The sequence below is a fragment of the Pangasianodon hypophthalmus genome, chromosome 11 (assembly GCF_027358585.1).
Source record: "Pangasianodon hypophthalmus isolate fPanHyp1 chromosome 11, fPanHyp1.pri, whole genome shotgun sequence".
Lineage (NCBI taxonomy): Eukaryota > Metazoa > Chordata > Actinopteri > Siluriformes > Pangasiidae > Pangasianodon > Pangasianodon hypophthalmus.
In genome coordinates this window covers 13,382,619-13,395,822 of record NC_069720.1, presented here as the reverse complement: position 1 = coordinate 13,395,822, position 13,204 = coordinate 13,382,619, and the positions used below count along the sequence as shown (strand labels likewise).

Sequence of the window (13,204 nt, the reverse complement as noted above, 5' to 3'; positions counted from 1 at the left end):
ACTTGTGCACACAGCATGGTGTGTTTACAAGGGCAGCATGAGCTGGCTTTACTGTTCTATTGTTTCCAAAGTAATAGTCTTAAATTTTTTTAAATACTGTTTGTTTTTAATATTTGTGCAATTAAAAAGCTTGATTACATAATAATAATAATAATAATAATAATAATAATAATAATAATTGTTTAGCACAATGAGTTGAATAAGACATTTCTTACAGTTTATTAACTTCCTGGTTGCAGTGGTTCAAATAAGGCTACTAGTTTGTTTATATTTTGGGAAATACAACCAACTAAATATACTGGTACACATCACTAGCTGCTGCTGAGGAACTGTCAGAGCCAGAACTCACACACCATGTTATCACTGCTGCCATTTCTGCATCTTTTCAGTGCAGTATTTCTGATGGCATAGTCGTAGGGTTCATATTTAATAGGAAAAAAAAAAACCCAAAGGAAAAACTCCAACCACTTCAGGTTTTAATATAAATATAGGTATTTATATTTATTCTTATTTTGTTTTGTTTATAATATTAAATTAATTTTAGTATACTTCTAACTCTCTATGCTGCAGCTGTAATAGGTGAATTTCCCTATGGGATGAATAAAGTGATCTACTCTCTCTCTCTATCTACCTGGTGCACTAAACAAATAATGTCATTACGTTAAGCCCCACCCCTAATACCTACAAAGCGACCTATATGATAGGTGTAGCTGATAAAATGGCAACTCTGTATTTATCCTCCAGATCAGCCAAATCTGAGCAAAACTTGGCACCCAGATGGTAAAAGCTTGGGTGAAAACTCTTAGCTGTGAGGTGGATACCAACTGGCGGCTCCAAAAGTCTCTAAGCTCCAAGAGAAGTGGGTGTGCATAGCGAGACAGGGCTCATTAGGCTTTGCCAACACTGTAGCAAAGACACAGCTCAAACAAAGCGATGTCCAGAGACAGCTTGGCAAAAAACGCACTAATAACTGTCTGCATCCCCAACATTCATATCCCTCGAGTCTTGTCTGTACAATGAACCAGCATGTGCACTGAATACTAATTACACATCTATTCCTCGCCAGTGTAACATGAAGCCTCCAACACCAATGGGGCACACCCACAAGAGCAGCTATGGTACAAATATTGAATTTGCAATGAATATATGAAGCCATAGAGAGCCTTATTATGACCATGTGTTGCTCATTTCCATGTTGGGATGACAGAATAGCCAGCAATGGTGTAAACTTGTAAGCATTTAAAGACTATTAGCTAGAATTCAGCTCAGGTTCAGCTCCATGTGCCATTTATGGCTAAAATTAGACCTGTAACAATATCCTTAACTCTTGATTTAAATATTATGCAACAATATTAATGCAATCAATGCGACCAATTTTCTATTGGTCAAAAGCAAAGCACATTTGGATGCAAAAAGTATTCTGGTTTTACAAGAAGAGGCTATGAGAAAACAGCATGGAAGAGCACATCATAACTGAGAGGCTAATCATATTTCTACTAACATTGCCTATATAATGTACCTACATATGTAGCTAGGTACAGTTCAAAGCTAGTGTGATTTTGATTGCTAAGCACTCAGGAAAAATCTCTCTGGCACATTGGATAAAGTTCATTAAGTGGAGCTGGCAAGTCAGTAGCCTTACAGTTCTTCCAATTTCCAGATATTTAAAGTGTACACATTCTTGCTTTCCTCACTTCAACTCTTTACCTGCAAAAAAATTCCAGTCAGAAGAAAAAGAATTTCAAAGGAAAAATTCCAAACATTTCAGATACACATGCACAAACTTTTACCCCAAAGTCACCAGTGCAGCTTTACGAAAATATACAAAAAAGAAAAAAATGAAAAGCAAATTAAAAGGAGGAGAGGTGGGAGAGCGAGCGCTTGTTTGTTCTTGGACATAATCCAGTGTGATTTTGTTGTAACATAGCCAAGAACATAATTCATTTCGTCATTATAGCACAAAGATTAATATACTAATTTGACTCACGGCCAGAAATAGCTTAAAATTCATTAAATAAAAAATGGACTTCACACACAGTAGAGTGTGTTTACATCAGCAGCAGCAGCGTAAGCAAATTTTACTTCAATTAATCAATTGTTTACCAAGCAAGGGTATTTACAAAAATTAAAAATAAATAATAATAATTAAAAAATAAAATTCTAAGCAGTTCATCAAGAGTTTGGAGTGTTGTCACTCCAAATCCCCAATATATTAAGGTTTATAACAATAACAAATCTGTCAAAACTGTGCCAGTTAGAAGAACAAGAATTCTGACAGAAAATATCCAAAAGCAAAAGGTTTAGATGAAAAAATGATTCCAGAATAAAAAAAAGATTCCAGAAGCAAAACAATTCCAGAAGCAAAGACAATTTGAAAGCAAAACGATTCCAGAAGGAAATAAGTTTCAGGACACAAAAAAAGTTTCCAGAAGCAAAAAAAGATTCCAGAAGCAAAATTATTCCAGAAGCAAAAAGATTCCAGAGGGAAAACAATTCCAGAAGAAAAAATTTCAGATGCAAAAAAAATTATTCTAGAATAAAAAAATCTATAAGCAAATGATTCCAGAAGCAAAACAGATTCTAGAAGCAAAAAAAGTTTCCAAAAGAAAAAAACTCGACACCAACTGTGTCAGCAGGGATGCCTCCACCAACAAGTCAAGTCTTTCTTATTAATAATTGGTATGCCAGAAATATCCTTAAAATATTCTTCAAACAGGAAAGAAGCTATTGAGGAAAAAATATTTCAGACATTTGACCTTGCTGTGATCTTGAGCCTGTTTGGATCAATTCCAAAATCTAATGAATTCATCTGATGGTTACAAAAATAACTCCCTATAAATCCTAAAATCATTCAACCACAAGAAATCCAGAAGCAATAAAATATTCCAGAAGAGAAAAAAAAATTCAGAAGCAAAAGGGAAAGATTCCAGAAGCAAAAACAGGTTCCACAAGCAAAGAAAGATTCAATAAGCAAAAGAAAAAAGTTCTTTTACATGTTGATGTCTGATATTTCTCTTGCAGATCTTGCTGTTTTGTTCAATACTTCATCTGTTATTCAATAGAGTTGATTTTGTGATTGAAGAGACTCTAAGAGCACAGCTCAGCCCTGATTGATCCACTTCACAATGATTTAAGAAAGATCAAGCTGGTTAACTCTGATATCTCTAGTAAATCCTAAATTCAGCAAATATTAGAGGTCTTTTTTTTTTTGCTAAAGATGTAAATCTATATGTAGGTTAGTGTAGTGAATATGTAGGTCTCTCTATCTCTCTCACTTTTTTTCTCTCAACAAGCTGTCAAATGATAACCATGACAGAATTACTGACATTTCTCTTGAGTAAGGAACTCATCTCCTCCTCTGACAGGATAAACAGAAACCTGAGCACGGATCTGTAGCACCCGAGCACAGCAGTGATCCGCAGGGCAGGTGTGAATAAGTTATCTGTTGCTGGATAGATAAATCCGGAAGAATCTGGCAAGAGTTTTTTGTGCTTCAGGGAAGCCCAAACATGAATTGTAAAGACTCACATTGGAACAAATCAAGAGGAATTCCTAAACAGCTTGAAGCCTCACTTCAATCCACAAGGAATAAGCATGAAGCACTTTTCTTAGTGAGGCAAGCTGTGTGAAATACTCCTTAAAGACACTAGATGCTGGTTTTCCACATAACTTTCAACAGTCAGCAGGGATTGGCCACTGGCAAGTCTTTTAAGTCTAGGAATACTGTGACTCTCAATCTCAATCCCAGTGGAGAGACTGCACATTTCCATTTCCTTTTCTTCATTTACTCATTTGGCGCATTATTCCCAAAGCGATTTATAAGTGAAGCAGATTTCAATCCATGGAGAGAACTTAGAAGTGGAAGATTAAGGGAGAAACAGTAGCTCAGTGGCCATCATTGGGTTCGAACGTACAGTATTTCATTCCCCAAGACAGAGTCTGAGGGCAAGACACTACAGATGGAAATGACGTTGTTCAAGTCAATCATTTTTCAGATTTTAGGATAAAACACATTTATAACATGCCTTCTGACACTGTAGTAATAAAAATGAAAATGTCAAAAATATCTATTATTCTACCATTTATTATTGAATAAATAATAATAATAAGAAATACTATTTATCTACTGGGGAGCACGGTGGCTTAATGGTTAGAACGTTTGCCTCGCACCTCTAAAATGAGCTTTAAACCATGGTCATTCGACACATGTCCCTCGAAAGCTTGTTTCTTGACACACACTGGCCACTTTATAAGGGACACCTGTACACCTGCTCCTGCAATTATCCAACCAGCCAATCATGTAGCAGCAGCACCATGAATAAACAACAAACATCAGAATGGGGAAAAACTGTGATTTCAGTGACTTTGACTCTGGCTTGGTTGTTGATGCTCAATGGGATGCTTTGAGTATTTCAGAAACTGCTGATCACCTGGGTTTTTCACAGTGTGGGCAGAAATGCCTTGTTGGTGAGAGAGGTCACAGGAAAATGGCCAGACTGGTTTGAGCTGAAAGAAAGTCTATAGTAACTCAAATAACCACTATTTACAACTATGGTGAGCAGAAAAGCATCTCAGTTTGTGCGACACCTTGAGGCAGCTGGGCTAAAACAGCAGAAGACCATATCAGGATCCACTACTGTCAGCCAGCCAAGCCTGGTTTTTGCAGGAAAAAAACATCACACCTCAAACGCCCTTACATTGCCCTGTATAAAATAATATCATCAGCTAGCTTGGATCTTTAATATGTACACTGCATATTTTAATCTTTTCCTCGCTTCAACTCATTACCCATCCCTCAAGCTGAGCCAGGTGTTCTAGAGTATGAAAAATATAAAATGGTGCACTGCTTTTGGAACTGATAATTAATGACTTAATCAGCATTTGTGTGTGTGTGTGTGTGTATATGTACGTGTGTGTTCCCTTGTGCCATGCTGTTATATAGTGAGGTGAGAGCCCTCTGCTTCTTAGGGTTACTCACCATACTCAATTATTGTAACGAGCAGATTTTATTATGTATCAAGACCAATAATTTGTACTTTGACTGACTGCTTAGTGATTTGTGTGAGAAATCCTTTTTTCAACTTTTTTAAATCCTGAACCTCTGAAGCTATTTTGCACTTGTTTCGGATTGTTTGGTTAAGTCTTGGCTCCTTTATCAGCTCTAAGCTTGGATAAAACCTCTGACAAATTAACACATTTAAATAAAAGAACTTTACAATCTCTAACTGCACTCTTAGAAAAAAAGGGTACTAATATACTTGGGGTGCTGGGCAAAGTGGGGGTTTGTCTGTTTTAGTAGATGTAAACACTTGAAAAGTTTACAAGAAAAAGAAGGGAAGTTTACAGGGAAAAGAGAAAAGTTTACTTTCTTTCTTCCTACTCCTTCCTATTCTTCCTATTCCAGGAAGATGTTCAGCAATTAAGAAAGTGTCCATGTAAATTCTTTTCTAGTGTCTACATTTTAACTAAAACAGACCGGTGGCAGCTTTTATGCTTTTAAAAGGTCATTTTTGGCCAAAATGTTTTTGTCCCATTCCAATAAATATACGGTATTTAATTGATGTTAACTAAATACGTGTCTAATGTTAGCATTGATAGATTTCACTGATAGATTTATTATATTACATTAATGAACTCAAACCATTCTCCATTTACTTTGATGGAAAACAAGGCCTCCGCAGCAGTGCATCTTTCAAATGAGAAAATCGAGACGAGAGATGAGAAGGGGGCGGGGCTTCCAGTTACTACAGGAGAGTTCAAACCACCTACGTAACTGTCAGTCAATCCAGATTCACGTGGTGATTGGCTCATCTCCTGTTTTACTGTTAATGGGGGGAGGGGCAACTCGTCGCAGCGTACTCCGATGTTAAAACACAGAAAATGTGTAAAGGCTACCAGGTCTGTGCATCTTTCCCCTGGAAATGTGGATATAGTGTACCTTTAAAAATGATTTATTAAAAATGGACCTTTTTGTGCATAGATTTAAAGGTACACTATATGCACCTTTCTAAGTAAAAGAGACACATTAAATATGTATTAACGGTGTATATGTTATGGTACAGTTACCTGTCTTTTTTTTCTGAGAGTGTTTTTTTTCTCACATGATAATTAATCAAGTAAATCCTAATCTTTGGTAGTTAGGGGAATGTAAATGTAAATGTTTTGTACCTGTTTAGGTGTCACTACGAGAGCTAAATGAGGCTGGAACGTGCTGCGTCTGTCTGTGATTGCCTCGCCATGTTTAATCTTTGGGAGCTCCTCATCTGAATCTACCACAAACACACACACATACACACACATTTTCTCTCAGGGTGTACACGATAACAAGCCAGGAGATTAGAAAGATGATCTCAGTGCCATCACAACCTAAGCACCCTCTAAGGAAGGTGATTTAAAGTAAATTCTCTGGAGCTACAACAAACTGGAACAATGAAAATGTTAATCAGATTACACTTGATATGACAAGGCTGGAAAGCAAATTGCAATTTCAAATGCTAGTTTAAGGACCTGACGTGCCTGCGGAGGAGATGGAGAAAAGGTGCGCCTGCTCACTGCTGAGCCTCAAGATGCCGTAATCTGGAATTTCACCCTCATCCCAGTCGTCGTCCTGTTCCTCTGTCATCTTTGCATGCCGTGGCTCCAGTCCATCTACTAACAAACAGAAAGTGTGTAATGACACACCATGCTCCAGAACAATGCTCTCATTATTATTAGCTAACACAACACAGAATTCCACCCGACTCAACATAGAATTATCTTCCACGTTTTCTTTAAGCATGTAATTGATGCACTTCAATCAATGCTTGCAATCGAGAGAGAATGGCAAGAAGCAGAAAAGGTCAAAGACCCGGGTTCTGTTGAGACTGAGGGACTGATTTGAATGTTCTTCCCCCAGAAACATGCTAATTAGCCCCAAAAACGCCACACGTGACCCTATGCAGGAAAATGAGCTTCACTTTAACCCTTAATAAATACAGAATGACAGAATGGCAATTACTTAAGATTGTGCTTAATATACAATTATATGGGTGAATGGTTGAAAATTTATATTCTGATGTACAAATTAGCGGTGCATGGACAAAAGAAGAATATTGTGATTATATTTCTATATTCACCATTCTCTCATGAATGACTATAAATCATCAGGTCATAATTAGACTTTTACATGGGCTTAATATCTCATTATACTTAGAACCGCTTCTGAGAGCCAACCATCACAAACTTTGGAAAATTCTGCGTTATTATTTTGTTTCAGAACAGTAAAAGGACCCAGCCGTCAATCAGACAAAATGGGGCAGACAGTAAACAGCAAGTTGATATGAGAAATCAAATGTTTTATCATTGTCTATCCAAATAAAATGGCAGCATTTGACTGAGATGAAGATGTTGCCATTTTTGCTGCGCTTTCATTCGAGGAAGAATCACACTTTATATGAAAACAAGATTCGAGGCTTTTGATCTTTTATCAGAGTTCGATAAAAGCAGAACGCTCGTATGACTCTCCTCCCGCTTGTCCTCTATTACAATTCACACTTGAACGAGCAACCTAATTTTAAAATGCAGTTAGAGGTTAACTTACAAGCCCCTAAACACTCATTCCTTATAAAAAGCTCCAATGAGATGACATGAAAGAGAAAAACAGCTTCACGTAACCTGCTAAGCTATTTTGATGACTGAGTAGCGGAGATAATCACTACACTCTTAGAAAATAAAAAATGTAGTGTTTGTCTCTGGTACACAGTCAAGTATTCACGGTCTCTTGCTTTAAGCTGTTTGATTTAAAAGGAATGATGCTTTCAAATTACTATTTGAAATGCAGTTGAACTTATAGATTTGCTATGACCAATTTTTTTCTGTGATAAGCATGTTTAAGGGGAAGGTGTGAGGCATGCTGTCAGAGCTTCCACAGGTTGCGAGGTGCTTCTGCTGAGAAGACCGCCATTCTCAAGTGCCACACTTTCTAGCGCCTTTAACTACAAAATGACAACAGTACCAACCAAGTGATGAAAAATAACCACTATAGGCTCTACCTCTCACATTTTATAATAATTAACTGGCTTGTGAGCTCTGTGTTCATTTCACATTAAAGCAAAAGAAAATCTGGGGCAAAATCATGCTTTCATCAGAAGCTGTATTGTTTCTGATGTCTTTTTACTCATTTGCCCACAATAATGTCTTCCAATAATGTCTGATATTTAGCTAGATTTTAGGCTTCTTAGGCAAACCAGGACTCATTTAAAGTCATTTATCTACCATTTTTAACATATTTTTCACATAGATATAGTGAAAGAGCTCTGATTCACTGTATGTGCTCATTGCATAGTGTATAAAAATAACATTTGAATAGAATCCGTCTTAGATACAGCAAGAGAAAAGCATGACCTAATATGTCTGTTGGAAATTATCTCATGACAAGTACCCTAATATTACGTTTACAAAACATGTTTACTTTTGCTCTTTATTTATATTTAATTGAACCCTGATAAGAAAAATACTGTACATGTGAAAATAAAGTGCACCATAAATGGCATGGATTTTATTCCTGTAAACTGAAAAAATCGTCTTTTTTTGCCTTCGAATATTTATTTATCAAACTATGAATGACACTGGTTCTGACATAACGACATTACTTTATTTTCCTTGATTAAATGAAATGATATGTTTTAAAAACAAAGTGGTTATACTAGAAGAAATATAGACATTATAGAAATTTATGCGTTAAAGATGCAAGACGCATTAATAATTGATTTAAAGTTGAATTGCATCTGCTGAAGCCATTAATTAATTAATTTAACCAAAATTATTTGGTCAATTAATTAATTAGTCAGACCAATGCTGCAATTTATCAAAACACTCACAGAAATCTTATTTGGAACCTCAATAAATGCTCATCTATACATTGCAGGATTGTTAGATATCCATATTGCATATCCAATATGAAGATAATCATTTGTGACCTTAATATTACCCGGGTTAAGACTGAGAGTCAAATAAAAACCATGTAATACTGAGGCCATGAATTAACTATCTACAGTACAAAGTAATTAAATATGAGAGCATACAAAACATCAACATGCATGCAGAGCTAAGACGACATGCTTTGAGAGAACACTTGTAACACTAAAATCATTTAAATCTAGATATAATCATACAAATCAGGCTGGAGCAAAGCAATTTCTGCAGTTAATCATAGTTAATGATGGGCTGTCAAATTCATGCATCAGTAACCTATGACCATCTCCCTTTCCCCAGCCTAACCTCACGCACTCCTGCCAGTGCCTTATTTGAATATTCATGACCTTACAAGTCCATCCTTTTGATCTCTTGGGGAGAGCTGCACACAACGGCCCGCTGCTAGTGGCATCTCATTAGTATAATGTTTGCTTTATGGAAAGTGAGGTGCCACTTTTCATGACATTGTCATAATTATGCCATTTTTTTTTGCAAGGATAAGAGGAAAACATCAAATACTGCAACAGTGACTGCTCAGCTAATTTTATCTTCCTGGTACAGTCAGATACTTAAGGGCAATATTAAGATAGTTAGATAATGGGGACTGCATAAAAGGCCACATGCAGCTCAGCTTAATGGATCATTAAAACCATGTTCTATAGTAACACAGCATGAATGGGAACTAAAAACACTGCAGAAAAACTGTTACATAAACACCAAATATCATGGGAAGGACGATTAGTTAGCCCATGTTGGAATGTATGAATCTGGATAATTTTCTCCATGTTATGACCTCTGTCTACAAGCATAATTAAAACGTGCACCAAAATTGGCACCAAAACTTACTAAAATGCTATCAAGCATGTCTCATGGAAAAAAAATACACACTTCCATTTTTTAAAATCTACACCGGTGAGGATACGTTTATTTTTCCCAAGTTTTCTGTGAGGAGACGTTTTTTCTACATTTATGGATGGAGTCTCCAGGGTCAGTGCTTTGTAACAGTCAGAGGTAAAGCTGTAACTTTAAGTTTACCAACAGGGGAAATTCTTCAGGACAGAGGAGTTTGCACTTTGTGGTTTCTTGGTAACATGACAAACAGCCTTTATTAGTCTTATTAACTACAAGAGATAGAAGAAGAGAGGCTGGTGAGGCAATGACTCTTTACTGTAAGTAACTTGTTCCACAACATTAAATATAACTATAAACGGAAACAGCATATATGTTTTGTTCTTTAATAAATGAAAAAGCTTAGCATTGGCAAACTGCTGTGGTATAAGAGGAGTAACACTTTGTTAAGTGTTATTATTGGAAAATAATCAACAGACACTACCTTTAGAAATAAACAGCATGAATACTGCTTAATTATATTTTTAGAAAGCATTTTGATCAGCTTCTGCTGCAAGCTATTTTACAAATTTTTAAAGGACTACACTTTTAAAAAGTGGCAGGGACACATCCCCGGCATTCCCAGAGGAAGTGACATTTACATGTATGCCTTTTCTTTCTCCCATCAGATGCTTACACCTTACTGGTGCATATCTGTCTCACTCTCTGAGCATATACTGATGGTGTGTCTGTACAGTCTATACGTTCAGAGAAGACCTTGATTTTTGTGCAGAGTCTGTGAATGAAAAACTCTTAATGATGTTCATTAATAAAAGTGGATTTTATGCATCACAATCTATCATTTATTCCAACCTGGTTTTATCATTTCAAGCAGATGCCCGCCTTGGCCAAGTAACTGTACAGCTTGTGTAGGCACGCAATGTTTTTCTACTGAGAAAAACACTGCTGTTGAGGGTACTACATTTTGCCGTCACTCCCCCCACGTGAAATGAGGCTGCCTAGGTAGTCAGCTTTTCTGAAAGCCATTAGTACAAGGCTGTACTATTTGCAATGTAGTGTAAGGACTGCGGTACTATTTAAAATAAATTGCAAGTATCTTTTCTAGGCATAGTATGTAACTTTAGTACATTAATTGTCTGAATTTCAAAATTTTTTGCTTCATTACTCATGTATCTTTATAAATATATTAATTAATTGCATATATCTTGTTTTATATTTTATAAATTTTACTGTACTTACACTGTATAATGGATGAGAGATGTGACAGTATAATGCTGAAATCAAGACATACTAACATATACTTTCTGAGTATCCTGATATCAGCAGATCTCTTTGCTTTTAAAACTTCACTGTTACAAACTGATTACAGTGCCTTGCATGGGTATTCACCCATGGAACTGAATTGGACATAATTGGAATTAAACATCATTAATCTACACAAAATAATCAATAATATTGCAGCATGGGGGATTAATAATGTTTGCAAAACTAATTAAAAAAATATATACATTGTGATTTCATAAGTATTCGTGTGACCCCTCTCCCCCCTCTAGTGTAACCAGTTACCATCAGAAGTCACATGATTGGTTGGATGGAGTTGAACTGATTGCAATTAAAGTGTCACATGATCTCAACAAAAATACACCTATTCCTGAAAGAACCTAGACATACCTAAATAAACAACATCATGAAGACCAAGAAAGTTCTGAAAACTTGGAAGAAAACTATCCATTAGAGTTCGGTTATTAAAAAATATCCCAAACTAAACATCCCGCAGAGCAACATTAAATCTATTAATAAAAAAATGGAAAGAATATGGCACAACCGTAACTCTGCCTAGAGGAGGCTGTCCACCGCTCGGATGGGTCGGGCTGCTCACAGGACAACCAAGAGCCTGGACACTCCACAGAGCTGGGCTTTATCGAAGTGTGCCAAGCCAGATGAAATCCTGCTTGGAGTTTGCCAAATGGTGTGTTGGAGACTCCACAGACATGTGGAAAAAGGTTTTCTGGTATTCTGGCTTTTGACAGCATGAAAAAAAATATGGCTTTGAAACCACGGTTATATCATAGTAACCATGGTAAAACTGTAATTACACCATGGTAACCATGATAAGATTGTGGTCAAACCATAATAACCGTGAATCATAGTTATATCAAAGCAACCATGCAAAAAAAATGGCTAAAACAGGGGTGTCGGAACTTATATGTAGTCCCTTTTATTATGGACCAAAAGTAATTGGACAAACTAACAATCATAAATTAAATTGTCATTTTAATACTTTGGTTGCAAATCCACTCTAGTTAAGGACTCTTAAAAGAATTCACAAAAGGTTTTCCACGCTTGGTGGTTTCCAGCTCTTCTAAATTGCTCCCTCTCACTGCACTTTTTACCCATGACTAAATGTACCCATGACTAAATGTCACTCAGTAAATTAATCTGCAGGTGTAGTCAGAGAAAAAAGCCTCTTGCAATTTAGCTAACTGTGTTAACACAGTCTGCTGCAACCATTAGCTGAAAGGAAAAAACTGCAACATGTTGGCCAGTGGGTCGCCTATCGTACATCTTAATAGAGAAGCAGCAGGCCAGTTAACATCTGTCTGTGGGCCGCATTTGGCCCAGGGGCCGGACTTTGGACACCCCTGGGCCAAACCATAGTAACCATGGTGTAACAATGGCTAAACCATTTTTATTTCCACACCTCAAAAAACAATGGTAACCATGCTTTCACTAACATAGGTAATTTTCCTAAAGGCAGCATGGAATAATGATATACAGAAAAATATCCAGCAAAGTAGTAGCTGGCCTCATAATGCCAGTTCAATCATACAACAAAACGGCTTCCACAAATTCACTGCTTTCCTACTATTTCTTCAGGTCATATACACTCAGCTGAAAATCGAAGCCATCTGCAACCCTGTGTGCGTATTTTATACCCTAGTTTTTATAGAGTGCACCCCAGCAAAGAACTATTTTTATCTGAAATAGCATTAAATATCAGCTGCATTTTTATGGGCTATGTAGTGCTTCTTTCTACTTGATTATTTGTTGTCACAGTATAGCGGTAACCAGCCAGGAAAAAAAATCCAGCAATGAAGGCAATAAACTTGACATAAACACTGAATTTCCTGCAATATTCTCACACCTCTCTTCCTTCTCACACCTCCTTCCCAGGCACATCATTTTCATATTAATTTGATTTTAATATAGGCTGCTGGAGATGCTTCGCTCTCACACCTTGGTCATAATTCCTGTGCTTGAATGCAGCTCAGGTGGTGATATATGGCAGCCGAACTGCAAGTTGTGAGGTTTAAAATGATTAAGGGGATTAATCTGTCTCATGAATAGAGCAGCTTGATGCTTCTCAAGGCTTTTCAATGTTGCCTTTCTTCTTTTCTATCCA

The 13,204-nt window shown here is 36.7% G+C and overlaps 1 protein-coding gene across 5 annotated transcripts in view; it reads right to left on the bottom strand.

Annotated features, from left to right (window-relative positions):
- The window catches only part of impact (impact RWD domain protein), a 48,166-nt gene that overhangs the window by 19,222 nt on the left and 15,740 nt on the right, over nucleotides 1-13,204 (bottom strand). For 2 of the 5 annotated variants that reach the window (XM_053238240.1, XM_053238236.1), the window contains exons 6-7: nucleotides 6,508-6,651; nucleotides 6,169-6,269 (exon numbers count right to left, since the gene is read on the bottom strand). In XM_053238240.1, coding sequence (XP_053094215.1) covers nucleotides 6,169-6,269; nucleotides 6,508-6,651 — 245 coding nt within the window. The remainder of the gene's footprint in view (nucleotides 1-6,168; nucleotides 6,270-6,507; nucleotides 6,652-13,204) is intronic. The other 3 variants (XM_053238237.1, XM_053238239.1, XM_053238238.1) reach the window with 3 other exon arrangements.